Source organism: Psammomys obesus, unplaced genomic scaffold (genome assembly GCF_907164565.1).
Source record: "Psammomys obesus unplaced genomic scaffold, mPsaObe1.curated_primary_1811, whole genome shotgun sequence".
NCBI lineage: Eukaryota > Metazoa > Chordata > Mammalia > Rodentia > Muridae > Psammomys > Psammomys obesus.
This window is the reverse complement of record NW_026585895.1, coordinates 41894062-41914381: the sequence shown is the minus strand read 5'-3', so window position 1 is coordinate 41914381 and position 20320 is coordinate 41894062. Positions and strand designations below refer to the sequence as shown.

Here is a 20320-nt window from a genome sequence, read left to right as displayed (position 1 = left end):
AACCTCCCTTATCATTAGACTGGGAGTGGGGCATAGAAGAAGCAGAGGGAGGAAGAGTGGGATTGAGAGGGGATGGAGGATGGGAGCTATAGCTGGGATACAAAATGAATAAACTGTAAATAATAGAAATAAAATAAAAATTAAAAAAACCTGGAAAATTCCATCTTTGCCTGTCATCCTATCTCATACTTGTTTTGGTTGCCCTTTCTCCCTCTCTTTCTTCATTTTCTGTTTCCTCCTCTTCACTTCACTTCACTCTCCCTTTATCCCTTCTTTTTCTCTTATTTATCTTATTATTTCATAGATTTTTTTTATTCTTCCTTTCTTTTACCACAATCCCTGCATGCTTCAGTCTATAGATTCCAAATACAATGTTCATATATTTTTATGAGCATTTAACCTTACTCCAAGCTTTTTATTAGTTCATGCTGCAAATTGATAATATGCTTAGACAGATGATAGATTATGGATTATAGAGAGATAAATTGAAAGATTATATGTATGCATGTGACAAATAGACAAACATACAAATTAATTATAAATAATATGTAGATAACAGGTGGTATATTAATGATAGAAAAGTAGTTGATAGGTGATGATAGGTAGATAGATACAATAAAGTAAATATAGTAAATAAAAAGGTATAATAAAGGATAGATAGGTAGATGCATAGATGGGATAGATAGATAGATAGATACATAGATAGATAGATAGATAGATAGATAGATAGATAGATAGATAGATAGATAGATAGATAGATAAATGATAGATAGGTAGATGATGACTTAAGGATAGATGATGGACTAAATAAATAGGCAGACAGATCAATGATAGAGTAAAAATGCCTGAATGAATAGAGAGATGGAGTAATACCATGAGTGATAGATATGTGGATGACATTTAGATGATACATAATATTCACCTGATAGATCATAGATAATATAATTACATATTTCTATTCACACTCCATTTTGCAATACTTCATTTTCAGAGAGGCTTCACCTAGCAACTGATAAAAAACAGATGCAGATGCCCACAGTCAAACATTAGGCAGAGCTTGGGGAATCCTGCAGAGAAGGGGTAGAAATACTGTAGGAGCTAGAAGGGTCAAACCTACTACAAGAAAACCCATAGAAGCAACTGACCTGAACCCATAGAATCTTACAGAACTTGAGCCACAAACCAGGAAGTCTATATGGGACTGACCTAGGGTCTCTGTGCATATGATACAGTTGTGTTGCTTGATCTTGTGGGACTCCTAACAGAGGGGTCAGGAGCTATCTCTGACTCTGTTGCCTGCTATAGGGACCTTTTCCCTACTGAGTTGCCTTGTCTAGCCTTATTAGGAGTGGAGGTGTCTAGTCTTACTATAACTTGATATGCTTTGTTGGGTGATGAGACCTATGGGGGGGGGGGTCTACACTTTTCTAAAGAGAAAGGAGGAGCAATGGATGGGTTGGAGGAGGACATGTTCGGGACAGGACTGGGTCAAGAGGAAGGAGGGGAAACTGGTTGAAATGTTAAAGCAAAACAAATAAATAAGTAAATCCAATACTCTTTCATGATAAAAGTACTGAAGAGATTAGGAATACAAGCGACATATGTAAACATAATAAAGGCAATTTACATCAAGCCTATAGCCAACATCAAAATAAATGCAGAGAAACTAAAAGAAATTCCAATAAAACCAGGAACAAGACTCAGCTGTCTACTCTCTCCATATCTATTCTACATAGTACTTGAAGTTTTAGCTATAGGGAAAAAATAACTGAAGGGGATAAGAATTGGAAAGGAAGAAGTCAACTTATGGTTATTTTCAGATGATATGATAGTATACATCAATAACCCTAAAAATTCTTCTAGATATCTTCTAATCTGATAATACTTTCATTAAAGTGGCTAGATACAAAGATAGCTTAAAGTAAAATCAATAAACCTTCTATACAAAAATGACAAATGGACTAAGAAAGAAATCAGAGAAATAACACACATTATAATACACTCAAATAATATAAAATATCTTGGGGTGACTATAACTAAGCAAGTAAAAGATGTGTTATAAAAACCTTACGTCTTTGAAGACAGAAATTAAAGCAGATATCAGAAGATAATAAGCTCTCCAATAGTCATGATTTAGTAAGGTTAAAATAGTGAAAATGGACTTCTTACCAAAAGCAATCTACAGTCTCAACACAATTGCCATCAAAAGTCCAACACCGTCCTTTACAGACCTTGAAAGGAAAATTCTCAACTTCATATGGAAAAACAAAAAACTCAGGACAGCTTTAAAAAAAGTGGATAATAAAAGAACTTCTGGAGGTATCACTATCCCTGATTTCAAGTTGTACTACAGAGCTATGGTAATAAAAATTGCATAGTATTGGCATAAAAACCAACACGTTGATAAGTATAATTTGGGACACCTGATATTTGATAACGAAGTCAGTCACCTCATGTACTAGAAAATAAAGGCAGCGCCTTCATCAAAAGGTGCTGGTAAACTGATGTCTGCATTTAGAATAATTCATAATGCTTAAGTTTTCTCAAAACTCACGTTCAGCCACCTGATCTCTGCAGCAGTGCAGTGATTCTCAACCTTCCTAATTCTGTGACCCTTTAATATAGTTCTGGTTGCAGGGACACCAAACATAAAATTATTTTTCCTTGCTATTTCCTGACTGTAAATTTTACTTTTGCTATGCACTGCATTGTTAATATCTGATAGGCAGGGTATCTGTTATGTGACCCCTGTCTAATGGTTGTTTGACCACCAGTGGGGTCTCGTGACGCACTGATTGAGATCCACAGCACTAGCAACATTTTCCTAATAGGATCTCATACCCTGAATGGATTGGATCCTATGAGATGGTCCATAGCAGGTGGGGGTATCTTCCACTAGTTTTTTTTTTTTTAATGAGCACCAATACCATGCAAACATCATTTTGCATCTCTGATATTTATTTATTATTAATTTTGTTGTTTTAATTGTTATTTGTTGGATACTTTCATGAATTTAAATTACATTTATAGTTATGTGATATAATTTTGTATTCATTAGAGCTAATCTGAATGCACTTTTTTATTTTATTAATTACACTTTATTCACTTTGTATCCCCACCATAAGCCCCTTCATCCTACCCACCCTGTCTCACCCTCTGTCCCCCTTCTTCACACATGCCCCTCCCCAAGTCCACTAATAGGGGAGGTCCTCCTCTCCTTCCTTCTGATCTTAGTCTATCAGATCTCAGCAGGAGTGGCTGCATTGTCATCTTCTGTGGCCTGGTAAGGCTGCTCCCCCCCTCAGGAGAAGGTGATCAAAGAGCAGGCCAATCAGTTCATGTCAGAGGCAGTCCCTGTTCCCATTACTATGGAACCCACTTGGACACTGAAATGTCATGGGCTACATCTGTGCAGGGGTTCTAGGTTATTTCCATGTCTGGTACTTGGTTGGAGTATGAGTCTCTGGGAAGACCTCTGTGTTCAAATTTTCTGGTTCTGTTGCTCTCCTTGTGGGGTTACTGTCCTCTCCAGCTCTTACTATTTCCCACTTCTTACATAAGATTCCTTGCACTCTGCTTAACAGTTGGCCATAAGTCTCAGCATTTGCTTTGATAGTCTGCAGGACAAGACAAGGCTGCCCACTCTCTCCATATTTCTTCAACATAGTTCTGGAAGTCCTTGCTAGAGCAATAAGACAGTTGAAGGAGATCAAGGGGATACAAATTGGAAAGGAAGAAGTCAAATTATCACTATTTGCAGATGATATGATAGTATACGTGAGCGACCCCAAAAACTCTACCAGGGAACTCCTACAGCTGATAAACACCTTCAGCAAAGTGGCCAGATACAAAATTAACTCAAAAAAATCAGTAGCACTCCTGTATACAAAAGACAAAAGGGCTGAGGGAGAAATTAGGGAAACAACACCCTTCACAATAGCCACAAAAGACATAAAGTACCTTGGTATAATGCTAACCAAGCAAGTCAAAGACTTGTATGAAAAAAATTTCAAGTCTCTGAAGAAAGAATTAGAAGAAGATATCAGAGATGGAAATATCTCCCATGCTCATGGCTTGGCAGGATTAACATAGTAAAAATGGCCATCTTACCAAAAGCAATCTACAGATTCAGTGCAATTCCCATCAAATTACCAACATGATTCTTTACAGACCTGGAAACTATGGGCTTAAAATTGTGGAAATTCATTTGAGTATAGCATACCAACTTTAATCTTTCTTGTCATTTTCATAAAAAATTTATAATTATCACTAATATAAAACTTAAGCAGTGTATTAGCTTCCAATAGATTGCTAGATTTTTTTATAAGACTCTCATATTTTACAGTGATTACACCTCTAAGAGTTAAACTTGGAGATTATGATATTAATTATAAGAAGGTTATATCATTTTACTCCTGTTCTGTTTAGATTAAAGGTTTCTGGTTTATAGCAATATTTCTAAGCATATCTGTAGACATTTCAAATCAATTATTATGTGCTATGTCCACATCACTTTTAAATTAAATTTTGATTTTTTATTAATTATTATTATTTATTACAATTTATTCACTTTGTATCCTGGCTGTGGCCCCCTCCCTCTTCTCAAATCTGCCTACATCCCTCTTCTCTCCCTATACCTTTCCCCTAGTCCACTGATTGAAGAGAACCTCTTTCCCTTCTATCTGACCCTAGCCTATCAAAAGACTCAGTCTCCATGTGGATTTCCTAGTAAGGGGAGCAGGGACTTTCTCTGGCATGAACTCACTGGCAGGCTCTCTGATCACCTCCCCCACGGGGGTGCAGCCATGCCAGGCCAGAAGAAGATAATATTTGATTTTTTAAGAATAACATGAATCCTGCGATTGTGTTTAAACAACTTGATGTCAGAAAGGACTTAAATAAATTTTTTGTTTAATCTATGCATGTGTCTCTCTGGATTTATGTCCTGTGATGTTTTCAAATGCCTAATCATTTTAGCAGATAATTCTTTGGGAATCTACATAGTTTACTTAATTCCAAGCACAGACTTTTTTGGAATCATTTCATCTTTTAATTAACAGTAAAGATTTTGAAGTGTGGGTGTCTCTGAAGAAGGAATGGCTTTTTTTTTTTTTTAATCAATACACATCACTTAGGAAACTGTACTTTTTTCTGTGGCAGATTTTATTCACTCTAGGTCCATGTGAGGTTAGGTCTACATTTCATTGGTACATGGGGCTTTGCAAGCATATTCTTCTTTATGTTGGAAGTGGGTATTAATATGTTAATGTGACAGAAGACTATAAGAGCGAGCCTTTTCCCATGAGTGTAGTTGAAGCATGTAGAGAGCTGGTGAGGTTAGTGTCTCAAACATCAGGTGATGCTAGCAGGGAAAACAACCTCTGCTATCAGAAGCCTGAATTTCCCAGAGGCACAGCCATTGATGAACTGTTATTAATCTGGTCAATAATCTCCTGCCTACACTCCTGAAAGCAACTCCAATTACACCAATGGATCACATGCAAAAAGATAGTAAAGAAGGAGTTGGACATATTGAGAAGGTTCCAGCGGAAAGGGGGAAGGGAGTAATAAAGTGAAAAGGATTACAGTTCCTTACCTATGAAACTGTCAAAGATTTAAAATTGGAAACAATCAACAAACGGTCTGTATTCAGATTCTTGGATTACTTAATCATATTACTGGAATCACAACTATGAAATATATGAAATAAAGAAAAAGCTTTGCTTAAAGGGCTATGGAGATAACTTGGTAGGTAAAACCCTGCGTGTGATAACTTGAACCCATGTGAAAGGAGGCGTTTCATACTTGCAAACTCAGCACAGAGAAGTCAAGCAGGTCTCTAGGAAACAAGGGTCATCCAGAGTTGCCAACCCTGTGAGTTTCAGGCCAGTGGAAGACACTGTCTCTAAAACAATACCATTACATGAATGGTGATGGAGGAACAAAGTGGAAATGGCTCCTGAGGTTTACATCTAGCTTCGATACATGCAAACTCCTACCCATCCACATGAACCCATACATACATATATACACACACACATGCCCATATAGGCACAATAGTTAACTGACAATTGTGCTGTCATATTTGATAATTCTGTAAAAATATTAGTAAGTTTCTAAATATGATATAAATTTAATTCTGATTGTTTGCTGATTTTTAATATATAATTTGAAAGTGTAATATTTATTTCCCTTTATCATAAAACAGATATTTCATTTGGTTTTCCATTTATTAAAAATTAATGTAGGGAGTGTCCTTTAAAAGTTTTAATATTGGAATTTTATGTAAGAAGTGGGAAATAGTAAGAGCTGGAGGGGACAGGAACTCCACAAGGAGAGCAACAGAACAAGATAATTTGAACACAGGGAACTTCCCAGAGACTCATATTCCAACCAAGGACTATTCGTGGAGATGACTTGGAACCCCTGCACAGGTGTAGCCCATGGCAGTTCAGTGTCCAAATGGGTTACATAGCAATGGGAAGAGGGACTGCCTCTGACATAATCTGATTGGCCTGCTCATTGATCACCTCCCCCTGAGGGGGGGAGCAGCCTTACCAGGCCATGGTAGAGGACAATGCAGCCACTTTTAATGAGAACTGATAGACTAAGATCAGAAAGGAGAGGAGAACCTCCCCTATCAGTGGACTTGGGGAGTGGCATGCATGCAGAAAGGGGAGGGAGGGTGGGATCGGGAGGGGAGGAGGGAGGGACTTATGGGGGGATACAAAATGAATAAAGTGTAATTAATAAAATAAAAAAAATTCATGTGTTTTAAAGCTTTGGCATGTGTGGTGTGGTTACTGCACGGTCAGTTCCCTGCAATCCTCCCCAGGATGTCACCAGGTTTCCTCATCATATGCTATTCCTCACGTCTTCTTACATCTGACTATCTTCTCTTCATGTCACCCATAGATGCCACTTCCATGTGGACATCACTCCTTTACGATGAATCCTGTGCTCTTTCTGTGTGCAAAGGTAGCTCATTCCTGTGTTTCTTTAAATTATCCTATTGCAGCTTATTTCCTTTTCTGAACACCACAAGAGATTTTAAATTGAGAGCAGGAAATAATTGATGTAAGAGTTCCCACAATGCCTAACTGTGAACTTATCAGCTGACTATAGCACATGCTTCTCTGAAGACAAGTGCTAAAATAATCTGATAATTTAATCATCAACATGATAATCTCATGTCCACAACTCATACATTTAAAAAATTACTTTAAAACTATAAATCTAATACCTATCATGTTATATCTTTGCATTAATCTTAGGTCTCTCAACTCTCTAATCTAAATAAACTTCTTTTGTTTGCATAACTTTGCCTTTAACAGCTGAGCCATTATTTCAGCTTCAGAGACACAAATCATGTCTTTGCTGACAACTTGTAGAAAGGCACCATGCAGATGTTCTTCCAACAGCAGAGTAAACAGACTTAATGGATGCTTTGCTGTAGTGCAACTATCTTTTTGTTTTTTAATTAATAAATTTAGGGGCTGGAGGTGGCTCAGAGGTTAAGAGCATTGGCCCTTCTTCCAAAGGTCCTTAGTTCAAATCCCAACAACCACATGGTGGCTCATAATTAAGCATCTATAATAAGATCTGGTACTTTCTTCTAGTGTTCAAGTACACACACAGTCAGGTTACTTTATAAATAATAGATAAAAAATAAATAAATCTTTTAAAAATGTTTACAAAAATTAATTCATTTCTTCATTTTACATATGTATCATAATCCCTTCCCCCTCCTCCTGATCTAACCCTCCCTCCTTCATTCATTTCTCTTTCCTCTTCCCTATTCCTCAGAAAGGAGGAATTCCTCCTACCAACCCACCCCAGGTCACCAAGTCTCATCAAGACTAATTTCACCCTCTTCCCTTGTGGCCTGGTGACTCAGCCCTGCCAGTGGGAAGTGATCAAAAGGCATGCAAGAGAGTCTGTACGAGAGACTGTTCCTGCTCTCCATACTAGGTGACTTGTGTGAAGCCTGAGCTGCCCACCAGCTACATCTGTGTCGGGGCCTATATCCTTGGCTGGTGCTTCAGTCACCAGAAGCCTCGTTGGGCCCTGGTTAGTTGGCACTGTTGGTCTTCTTGTAGAGCTCTTGTCAGCTCCAGGTCCTTCTGTCCTTCCCCCCACATTTTCACAAGACTCCATAGGCTTCATTCAATGTTTGGCTGTGAGTCCAGCATCTGCTTTGACCTGCTGCCAGGTGAAGCCTCTCAAATCTTTAATTAAAGATGAGCTCAGAGACTCAGAACCAAACTTTGGGCAGAGTGCAGGGGAATCCTATGAAAGAAGTGGGGAGATAGTAAGACCTAGAGAGGACAGGTGCTCCACAAGGAGAGCAACAGAACCAAAATATCTGGGCACAGGGGTCTTTTCTGAGACTGATACTCCAACCAAGGACCATTCATGTATATAACCTAGAACCCCTGCTCAGATGTAGCCCATGGCAGCTCAATATCCAAGTGGGTTCACTAGTAAAGGAAACAGGGACTGTCTCTGACATAAACTCCTTGTCAGGATCTTTGACCAACCCCTGAAGGGGAGCAGCCTTACCAGGCCACAGAGGAGGATAATGCTGATGAGACTTGATAAGCTAGGTTCAGATGGAAGGGGAGGAGGACCTCTCCTATCAGTAGACTTAGAGAAGAAGAGGGAGGGAAGGTGTGACTGGGAGGGGGTGGAGGAGGAGGCCTCAGCTGGGATACAAAGTGAATAAACTGTCATTAATATAAAAAATAAAAATTTAATTAAAAAATAAACTCAAATATTGATTTCACAATTAACACCTCTTTTTCAATGTACAAAAATACGCTTATTTGCTTTGATTGATAACAGGAATCTTGACTTTAAGTCCATATGAAAATTCAGCTATATTTTTCCTTAAGCAAATAGCTTAAAGAATATTAAAATTTAGCTTTGCTGCTTTTTCCCTCTCTTTTCTCCCTAGACACTGTTAAGATGAATTTGCATTCAGGCCTCTAGCTTTTACCTTGCAACTGAAGTTGAGAGATGTTTTAACTCGGCACAACTGAGAAGTGATGTTTTACCTCCCACTGATGGCCTGTAATTAGGTATCATAACGAGCCATTCTGTCGTTCCTTCATTTACTTGGGGGATCAGTGTATACACCAAACACTCTTCCGACAGAACACTCAGCCCACTGAACTTTGCGAACTCACACTGATGGATTCTGGGTTTATTACACTTCTTCAGATGTTGGGTTTGTCATTTTAATGGCAAAGCATCAGTGCTCTTCCGGATGTTTGCTGACATCTTGATCAACAACTCCTTGTGTCCAATTTTGACTACTTCAGGACCTGGGGCAACTTATTTAACCTCTGTCTAAGGATTAATTGGTTAATTTAAGTAAGTGTTTTGCAGTAAAAGGCGGAAACCACCATGACTGCTAATAGTGAGGATAACAGGGTCTGGTAAAGCAGTGGGCTGCCACACACTGTGATTCTATTAAATTGTCAATTAAGATGCAAACTAACCGAATTTGTTCATTGCAAGAACATAAATTTCTATAATGATGGCTATATTGCATTTTAAGGCAGTTCAAAGAGAATCAAGAATACTGATTATTCAATTAAAAAATAAAGAAAAATAACTGATAGAGTAGAATACATCAATTGGTAGAGGCTAATGAACCAAGAAAGTTTTAAAAAATTGAATCCAAATCAACTGTGTTGGGTGTGTCTGTAGTCTGATCGGTCTGAAGATAGGAAGGAGGATTAAAGACAACAACTTCAAGGTCATTCTTGATTTTATATATATATGAGTTTAGGGTCAGTTTGAAATATACAAGGCCTTTAAAACAAAGCAAAACAACTACACACACACACACTTGCCATGGATTATCCATATATAGATCAGATACTTTCTCATACAATATATTGGTTGTCTTTTAATTATTTTTGTGCTACCGTCATTTAAAGACATTATCTGTGAAGTTTTTATTTATTGGTTTATTCATCAGCTATTGTTTCTCGGTATAGTTTCAAAGAAGCCTCAAATCTGAGGAATATACAATAAATAACATAGAATTAGGCATCTTTATGGGAGATAATAATGGCAGTGGCCTTACTAGAATAAAGGAGAGGTTATAAACTCAACACCTTTTGAGACAATAGCTGGAACTGCCCTTCATTTCCTAGCGGCATTATATCTGTGAGAATTGTTGAGCACAAAAGAAAAAAGGAATTAATGAAGTAGTAGTAATTAATTAATTAATTAGTAGAAAGCAGTTATGTAGACATCCTCTGTTGCACTGATGGGAGAGAGTTGAGAAAACGAGGATATGGGACAATCGTACATTAGCATAACAGGATGATAATTTATGGGATGCTGTCTGGGACACACAGAATTGAGTAAAAAGGTACAGCAGACACAGAGTAGTGACTCGTGTCTATTGTCAAGAGGAGCTTATCCTTAGATGAAAAGAAATAAACATCTAAAAAGGAAATGGAGATGGAAGCTTAACCATTCCTTGCTACAGCAGGTATTTTTCCACTGTAATGATGCGGAAGGACAATTAATGCTTCATTGTCAAGTAAACGAATGCAAGTAGCTTGGCTGTGTACTGTTCCCTGTGCTTCACCGATCAGAGATGTGCGATATGCTTTGATGAACATTAAGTTAATTTAAGGGTTGAGTCCTGAAAGCTGATTGCCTGGTGCAGATCTTGGCTGTAATAATTTATACCTGGATCCCATCAAAATGACTTCTTATGCTGCACTATTGCTAGCTTCTTGAAAGGATGATAAAAAAGAAAAAAACAACAGTGCATTGTAGAACAAAGAGATAAACAAGAAAACAATTACCTGAGTACATGATTGTATAAAGATTTCAAACGAATGTGCTTAAAAGAGATAAACATTTTAGTTTACATAAAACATACAGATGTGACTGTAATTTGATAATATACACCAGTGGCAAAGAGAGGAAACATGATTAAGTCAGTAATAAAACAGATAAACAGGTCCTGCCATCTTGGATGACTGAGTGAGAGCAGAGTCAAGGAGCAGGGCTCACATTCTGGGTGTGCTTTAAAGGCAAAGATAGGCTATGGAGCACTCTGGGGACTTAACAAAGACTTCAGTATTTTGGACTGAGTAATGAATGTTCCTTGTTAAAGATAAAGGTACTATAGTGTGAGGATTCACAGCGAAAAAAAAGTCAGATTAATTGAGAGATAAGATTAGCTGTCACAGAAAATTGAGATGACCTGAAACTTAAAGTACAGGCTCAGCTGGAGACACAGACTTATAGGTACCATTGAGGTGCTTCAAGACCCTGCAGATCAGTAAAGTCATCTAGACAGTGGTTTCCAAATTTATTTGACCATAAAAAAAACCTAAAAGTATGTAAATAAATAACATATACTCATGGACTCAGGAAAATGATTCCTTGGAAAACAATATTTTGAAAAGTAATTGAGTTGACTATAAAATGTGAGATGTTGTATGGGAATCATTAATATTGGCAGTGAGAAGAAATAGAGATGAAGATAGTGCTTTTAGTCACATCAATGTTTAAAGCTGGAATTAAACATTTATCCTTGTGAAGATTCACAAAAGACACAGCAAAGAAGCAACAAATACAGTATAAATGGGTAGTGGAGAAAATACTGTCTATAAACATGAGTAAAGAAAATATCTTTTAAAACAAGAATTGATAAATTGATGAAAGCTAATGTAAAACAGAAATTGAGACTTGACCACTGGAAATAGCAAAAATCAACCAACTGGAGACTCATAAGAGCTGCTTCTACAATACTACAAAGGCAGAAATGTGACCGAAGTCAATATAGAAATAAAGACAAAGAAATATAACAACAAAAATATTTTTAAACAATGCTGCTACCAGATAAAAGAGAAGGTGAGAACAGGAGAATAAAGTTGGCAGTAAAAGAAACTGGTATAGGATGTTTTATATCTGACGTTTTCAGAAAAACCTTTCTAGAAACAAACAAACAACAAAAAACATCTAGGAAGCTGGAGAAAGAAATTCTGGTTCTGTCTAGGCAGTCAAGGATGAGACGAGCAGAACCACCTCTGGGATTTTCTAGTTGCCCTCTTTTGTGCTACTTAGAAGAGGTGAGGTATGGGAAAAGATAATAATCCCCACAGGTTGCCAGAAGTAGAAATAAGAGAGTTAAAGATGCATATGGGAACAATTATAATTGGCTTTTGAATTTTAGCTGTGAAAGAAAACAAATTAAAATCTTTTAGAAAAGGATTGAAAAACATTAAAATTATTGGCGTTTAAATGACAGGATGATGAACCTGAAAAAAGAGGTGTGGCGAAATGAAGAGAGGAAAGAAAACACAAGTGAAACATAGTATTCGTTAATGCTTACATCAAAGCTTGCTGCTTGAATGCTGTGGGAGGATGCTCTTACTTACAGTACTGGCATCTGTCTCCAGTGTAGTCCGACTGGCAGTGGCAATAGGCTTGATTCCCAGCAGTCACAACACAGCTCCCACCATTGTGACAAGAATCTTCGCAGACTGTCTTGCCACAGTTGGGCCCAGTAAAGCCCAAGGCACAGATACAGGCCGGTCTTCCTATTGGAAGAAAAGAAATAAAAGTACGCTGTCAACCTTAAATAGATCTGTCAACAGATAAAAAATTAGGACACCAAGTTTCCAGCAAAGCAATGTCGACAATTTGTTCTGTGACTTTATCATACCAAAAGTTCTTCAGTCTCTGTTGAGCTGTATAGCCACGAAAGTAGAAACTGAACATATCTGACATTCGGTTGTATCAGATAATGGATGTTTTATGAATAATTGCACGTGTACATTGTTCTTTTTTCATATATGTCTACTTTTCAATTATTTTTCTCAACTCATATTTAATATCAGAGAGTGTATTTTGTTATAAAATTCAGATAACCATAATTTGCCAGTGTTCACTCATTTTCTATCCCACTGCTGGCTGTATGCAAAGCATCATGGACACATGCTTTAGGGAGACATTTTAATGGTTTAAAAGAGGCATGTCATGTATAATGATTGCATACATTAATGGAGTTTTAAAATCAAATAAACATACTAATGTTTAGTGCATATGCACCTACTGGGACTTAATTTGTCTAATCTTGATATTTACTCATGTTAAAAAATTACTGGTAGCCTACTGAATATTTTATGATTCCATACTTTATGAATAATGCACAGTAAAACATTTTCTAGATTATCTTTGAACATTCCTTTATAGTTTCCATGTTACATAAGGAAGGAGTACCTCTCTGCCTGGCCTGTCTCTTAGTAGGAACGCCTGTGGCAGACACAGTGAGAAAGAAAGCATCTACAGCAAACCCATAAAGGGAAACTCAAAAGCATAAGTGTTGATGAGCAGATTCAGTCACAAGCTCAGCCAAGGCTCACTGCCACTTATCTGAAACCAGAAAAAATGTCTCTGCGGTCAGAGCTTTCACCACTAGTAATCTGTGGGCAAAATAAAATTGCCTGGGGAATACGATGAATTGCATATCAAAGGGTATCATATTTTTAACAGATTTTTTTAAACTTTATTTTTAACAGTTTTATTTTTGATTCACCAGTAAATTTTCTTCTATACTCATATTTCTTTTCTTCTTTTATTGAATGATAGGAGAATGCTAAATATTTCCTTTTTTCTTTCTTTATTATTATTAAATTATTATTATTAATTACACTTTTTTCATTTTGTATCCCCCCATAAGCCCCTCCCTCCTCCCCTCCCGATCCCACTCTACTCCCCTTTCTTCATGCATGCTCCTCCCCACGTCCACTGATAGGGGAGGTCCTCCTCTCCTTCTTTCTAATCTCAGTCTATCAGATCACATCAGGAATGGCTGCATTGTCTTCTTCTGTGGCCTGGTAAGGCTGCTCCGCCCTCAGGGGGAGGTGATCAAAGAGCAGGCCAATCAGATTATGTCAGAGGCAGTTCCTCTTCCCATTACTATGTAAGCCTCTTGGACACTAAACTGCCATGGGCTACATCTGTGCAGGGGTTCTAGGTTATCTCCATGAATAATAGTCCTTGGTTGGAGTATGAGTCTTTGGGAAGTTCCCTGTGTTGAAATTTTCTTGTTCTGTTGCTCTCCTTGTGGAGTTCCTGTCCTCTCCAGCTCTTGCTATTTCCCACTTCTTACATAAAATTCCATTCACTCTGCCTGCCAGTTGGCCATCAGGCTCAGCATCTGTTTTGATAGTCTGCAGGGCAGAGGCTTTCAGAGGCCCTCTGTGGCAGGTTCCTAGGTTGTTTCCTGTTTTCTTCTTCTGGCTTTCAGAGGCCCTCTGTAGCAGGTTCCTAGGTTGTTTCCTGTTTTCTTCTTCTTCTGATGTCCATCCTCTTTGCCTTTCAGGATGGGGATTGAACGTTTTAGTTAGGGTCCTCTCTTTTGCTTAGTTTGTTTAGATGTACCGATTTTAGTGGGTTTATCCTATGTTGTATGTTTATATGAGTGAGTATATACCGTGTGTCTTTTTGCTTCTGGGACAACTCACTCAGGATGATCCTTTCCAGGTCCCACTATTTACCTGCAAATTTCATGATTTCCTTATTTTTCATTGCTGAGTAATACACCATTGTATAGATGTACTACAATTTCTGCATCCATTCTTCAGTTGAGGGGCATCTGGGCTGTTTCCAGCTTCTGGCTATTACAAATAAAGCAGCTACAAATATGGTTGAGCAAATGTCCTTTTTGTGTACTTGAGCCTCTTTTAAATATATGCCTAGGAGTGGTATGGCTGGATCTTCAGGAAGCACTATTCCTAGTTGTCTGAGAAAGTGCCAGATTGCTTTCCAGAGTGGTTGTAGAAGTTTACATTCCCACCAGCAGTGGAGGAGGGTTCCCCTTTCTCCACAACCTCTCCAGCATGTGTTGTCACTTGAGTTTTTCATCTTGGCCATTCTGATGGGTGTAAGGTGAAATCTCATGGTTGTTTTGATTTGCACTTCCCTAATGGCTAATGAGGTTGAGCATTTCTTTAAATGCTTCTCTGCCATTCTATATTCCTCTACAGAGAGTTCTCTGTTTAGCTCTGTTCCCCATTTTTTAAGTGGATTACTTGGTTTGTTGCTTTTCAGCTTGTTTAGTTCTTTATATATACTGGATATTAGTCCTCTGTCAGATAAAGGGTTGGTGATGATTCTTTCCCAATCTGTAGGCAGTCGTTTTGCTTTGATGATGGTGTCCTTTGCTTTACAGAAGCTTTTCAGTTTCATGAGGTCCGATTTATTGATTGTTGCTCTTAGAGCCTGTGCTGTTGGTGTTCTGTTCAGGAAGTTTTCTCCTGTACCAATGAGTTCTAGGGTATTCCCCACTTTTTTTTCTAGCCAATTTAATGTGTCTGGTTTTATGTTGAGGTCTTTGATCCACTTGGACTTCAGTTTTGTGCAGAATGATAAGTACAGATCTATTTTGATTTTTCTACATGTAGAGATCCAGTTGGACCAGCACCATTTGTTGAAGATGCTATCTTTTTTCCATTGTATGGTTTTGGCATCTTTGTCAAAAATCAGGTGTCCATAAGTGTGTGGGTTTATTTCTGGGTCTTCTGTTCGGTTCCATTGATCCACCATTCTGTTTCTATGCCCGTACCATGCAGTTTTTATAACTGTTGCTCTATAGTACAGCTTGAGATCAGGGATGGAGATACCTCCAGAAGATCTTTTATTGTAGAGGATTATTTTAAGAATTCTGGGTTTCTTGTTAATCCATACGAAGTTGAGAATTTTTCTTTCCAGGTCTGTAAAGAATTGTGTTGGCAATTTGATGGGAATTGCATTAGATCTGTAGATTGCTTTTGGCAAGATGGCCATTTTTACTATGTTAACCTTGCCAAGCCATGAGCATGGGAGATCTTTCCATCTTCTCATATTTTCTTCTAATTCTTTCTTCAGAGACTTGAATTTTTTTTCATACAAGTCTTTGACTTGCTTGGTTAGGGTTACACCAAGGTACTTTATGTCATTTGTGGCTATTGTGAAGGGTGTTGTTTCCCTAATTTCTTTCTCAGCTCTTTTGTCTTTTGTATACAGGAGGGCTACTGATTTTTTTGAGTTAATTTTGTATCTGGCCACTTTGCTGAAGGTGTTTATCAGCTGTAGGAGTTCCCTGTTTTTTTTTTTTTTTTTTTTGCTTTATTTATTGTTAAATATCTGGGAAAATGCATCCATTAAAAAACTCAACAGTGTGCCTGCTGGATCAAGAACAGTATGAGGACAACACTGTTTGACTCCAGTGCAAATGCAAAATTCCACATGGTCCACCCATTGGAGGTCAACGGCTGCTGCTGAAGAAAGAATATGTCGCCTCCAGAAACAAACTCTTGAACGTATAGCGTATTTTTAAAGAATTATTTGTAAGGAGTAAAATACTTTTAAAGTACTTTTAAATAAAATTCACCTGTACTTCTTAAAAAACGAATAAACATCTACAATGAATTAAGTAATTTTGCTTTGAAAGAGTACCCTTAAAAGTACTAGACCTTTGCTCTAAACAAAGTCATACCTATTTCTCTGATAAAGAGCACTGTTCTAAAAATAAATTATTTATATATGCTGTTTGTTGGTAGATAAATGTCTATTAATGCTCCCAAAATAAGGGGATTAGTAGAGCTGAGTTAGTTCATTATTTTTGTTACAAGAAATGATTTATTGAATATGAGCAGGCTGTTTCCTCATAGTGGTAACAAATGTCTTTTCTATTGATTGTTGAGATAAAAAGAAAATATTTCATCTGGCAAATCAATGAATGAAAATAAAGACAGAAACTGAAACAAATAGAGGTCTTAAGTGAAGAGACTGATACGTTCAGCAGAGGTTGACTGAAGAAAAGGAAGACATGTAAAAAATGAATTATTTCACCTTCTAAGTAAGAGTTAACATAATACTTAGAGAGAAATAATTCATGCCAAAGTAATGCAAGTGATATAGAGCCCACGAGCTTTAAGAACAAAGTATAGAAGCCGAAGATCTTAAGAGCATTCAGGGTATCACAAGAAATCAAATACAGATACTAAAATAGGGAAATTCTATTTAAATTTTACATTTTTTTTTGTCTCGTAGATAGCATTTTCACAAACATTACAGGCTATAGCCATTGCTCATGATTTAACTTGAGAACTTGGTTGGAGGACCCCTTTACTGAAGACCCCACATATTTGAGCTCTAGGACATAAATAGATCAAATTAACACTGACTTTGAACCTTAATTCCTACTGGCTAGCTTTCAAAGTACAGGAAAGGACTATGTATGCTATGAGGTCTAGTAAGGAGTCCTTAATAGTTTTACTGAGCCGTGAACCCAGAGATTTTTACAATAACGGCTGAGCCGCCATGATTTACCCATTGATAAAATAGCAGTAATAGCGGCATGGATATTATGGGAGAAATCAACCCCTTTCGGATTGGATTTATATGGTGTCAGTAACTAGTTCAAAAACATATAGCTGGCTAGGTCAAAGGCAATAAGGGAGGACAGAACCAAGTCCTATTATTTTGCTAAACCGACACAGTAATAAACTATCTCCTGGAATTGTATCCTCATTCCTGCAGATTAGTGAGTGCATCTCTCCACTCTAATCAAAGAAGTTTCTTTGGGCAGGAGATGGTGATTATCATCGAATCCCTAAGTGACCAACGTGCAGCAAATAAGAGACTGTGGAATGTTCAGCTTTAAACGAGACATTGATATCACAATTCTACTCCCAAGGCTCAGGTAATCATACGGGAAGCACTAAGTGAAAGAGAGTGGATGCTGACAATGAAACAATGTTTGCCAGATATAACAGTGCAATTATTGCACATATGAACTCGCAGCTGAGATTACAGGAATAAAATTTTTACCCAGTCAGAACAGCCAGATTCCCGACACAGATGGTAGAGGAGCTCAGGTAGCCCAGCTTCTGTCTGACAATCTATTGGTACCTGAGGCCTACTTCCAGAAGGAAAGTATGTTTCTTCATCAAGTCAGGCTCTGACAGACTACCCACACTCTTGTAGATAATCCCACACCCAGGTACACACAGTCAGAAGTAAATAGACTCAGAGAGCACACTGTAAGAAGTTGTGAAAGAAAAGTGAGGGGAGGTGCTAGCTGAGGAATTAGAGGGTAGGGAATGAGGAGTGAATTACACCCAAATATGTTACAAGTAACTATCAATCTTAAATGATTGTTTAAAATAATGAAAGAAGCAAATTATAGCGATCCGAACAAAGTAGGGAATCTACCTGTGTGCTTGATAATCTCTCCATTAAAGTCACTCGGAGAAATAAAAATGTTTTATATCATTCCTGTCAGTCATGGATGATAAAATGAGAGCAGGTGTCCAAGCTCTCCCCACTTACCAAAACCTTACAACACTTAGTATCCAACTCAGCTATGTTTAGAATTATTACCATTTCTGCCTTTGAAGAAAATATTTCCTTTCAGTGAAACCAAACCTTCATATCCCAGAGGGTGCCGTCTGACAGGCAAGCCTAGAACAACAGCAGCAGCATACACAGTACTGAGGTTCTCTAAGACTCCCTCAACCAAGTACCATGTATGGACATAACCTAGAACCTCTGCTCAGATGTAGCCTGTGGTAGCTCAGTAACCAATTGGTTTCCCATAGTGAGGGGAACAAGGACTATTTCTAACAGGAACTCAATGATTGGCTCTTTGACCTCCCCACCCTCCAAAGGGAGGAGCAGTCCTGTTAGGCCACAGAGGAGGACTTTGCAGGCAGTCCTGAAAATACCTGATAAAACAGGATCAGATGAATGGGGAGGAGGTCCCCCCCATCAGTGGACTTGGAAAGGGGCACAGTGGAGATGAGGGAGGGAGGGTGGGATTGGGAGGGAATGAGGGATCGGGACACGACTGGGATACAGAGTTAATAAAATGTAACTGATAAGAAAAAAAATTAAATTAAATTAAAAAATTTAAATAAAAATCTACAAAATATAAAAAAATAAAAAAGCAATTGGCCTGCTCTTTGATCACCTCCCCCTGAGGGGGGAGCAGCCTTACCAGGCCACAGAAGATGACAATGCAGCCACTCCTGATGAGATCTAATAGGCTAAGATCAGAAGAAAGGAGAGGAGGAACTCCCCTATCAGTGGACTTGGGGAGGTGCATGCCTGAAGAAGGGGAAGGGAGATAAGATCAGGAGGGGAGGAGGGAGAGGCTTATGAGGGGGATACAAAGTGAATAAAGTGTAATTAATATAAAAAATGAAAAATTAAAAAAAAAGACTCCCTCAACCAACAACTTAAAAAGAGATATTGGCTTTTTTTCTTCTTCTTCTTCTTCTTCTTCTTCTTCTTCTTCTTCTTCTTCTTCTTCTTCTTCTTTTTTTTTTTTTATGGTATATGGCTTCTTGGCTAGTTTTACACCCTGTGCAAAGTGGCTCCAATTAAACTAAAACTTGCCAAATTGTATGTTTCTCATGGCTTTTACCAAGCCATGATGTTATTTATCCTAACCCCACTCTCCCTCTGTATTACTCACACCCACCTCTCCACTTAATGCTCTCCCCAATTTTCTCACTTCTGCCTTCATAGAATCAGTCTTCTATCCTTCCCCACTCTAGAGCCCTTTTCATTTAAACTGTACTAATTCAAGTTGTATATTACTGCTAAATATCAACATTCACACTGATATTTTTTAACAAATCCTGCTATACTTTATCCATTTTTAAATAGTTGGACAAAAAGATTTTTCCATAAAGAACAGGTATTTGTGAAAAAAATATATTAAATGTAGATATAGCTGTTATCCATAAAACTCTTACTAGATACCCATAGTAGATAGAGTTTCATAAACTAGTCTGTTTTTATATAAAAGAATAACTGAATAATATTATGTTCTATCCTAAATTTCATTATTTTCCCAAGGTAAGTTTTATCCTGAACTCATCATCCTAAGAGCAGACCACAAAAATGAACTAGTATAACTTTTTTTGATATAATAAATTAAAAATATTCAATTTTGGAGCATTTCTTACATGAATATACTTTAAATATTTTATTTAAGTGCTACTTAATTTAAAACCCTTAAGGAATGAAGAAAATGCATTCCTTCATTCTTAAAAAAATCTAATTATACCTCTCAGATGTGTTCCTTTAAATACTGATATTTTCTTTTTAAATAAGTCTCTCCCTCCCGGTCCCATCCTCCCTTCCCCTTCTTCAAGCATGCCGCTCCCCAAGTCCACTGATAGGGGAGGTCCTCCTCTCTTTCCTTCTGATCTTAGTCTATCAGGTCTCATCAGGAGTGGCTGCATTGTCATCTTCTGTGGCCTGGTAAGGCTGCTCCCCCCTCAGG

General features: G+C 37.8%; 1 protein-coding gene across 1 annotated transcript in view; it reads right to left on the bottom strand.

The window, feature by feature from the left end:
- Nucleotides 1-20320, bottom strand: part of Lrp1b (LDL receptor related protein 1B) — a 2073786-nt gene that overhangs the window by 42325 nt on the left and 2011141 nt on the right. The window contains exon 83 of the mRNA XM_055599725.1: nucleotides 12417-12578. Coding sequence (XP_055455700.1) covers nucleotides 12417-12578 — 162 coding nt within the window. The remainder of the gene's footprint in view (nucleotides 1-12416; nucleotides 12579-20320) is intronic.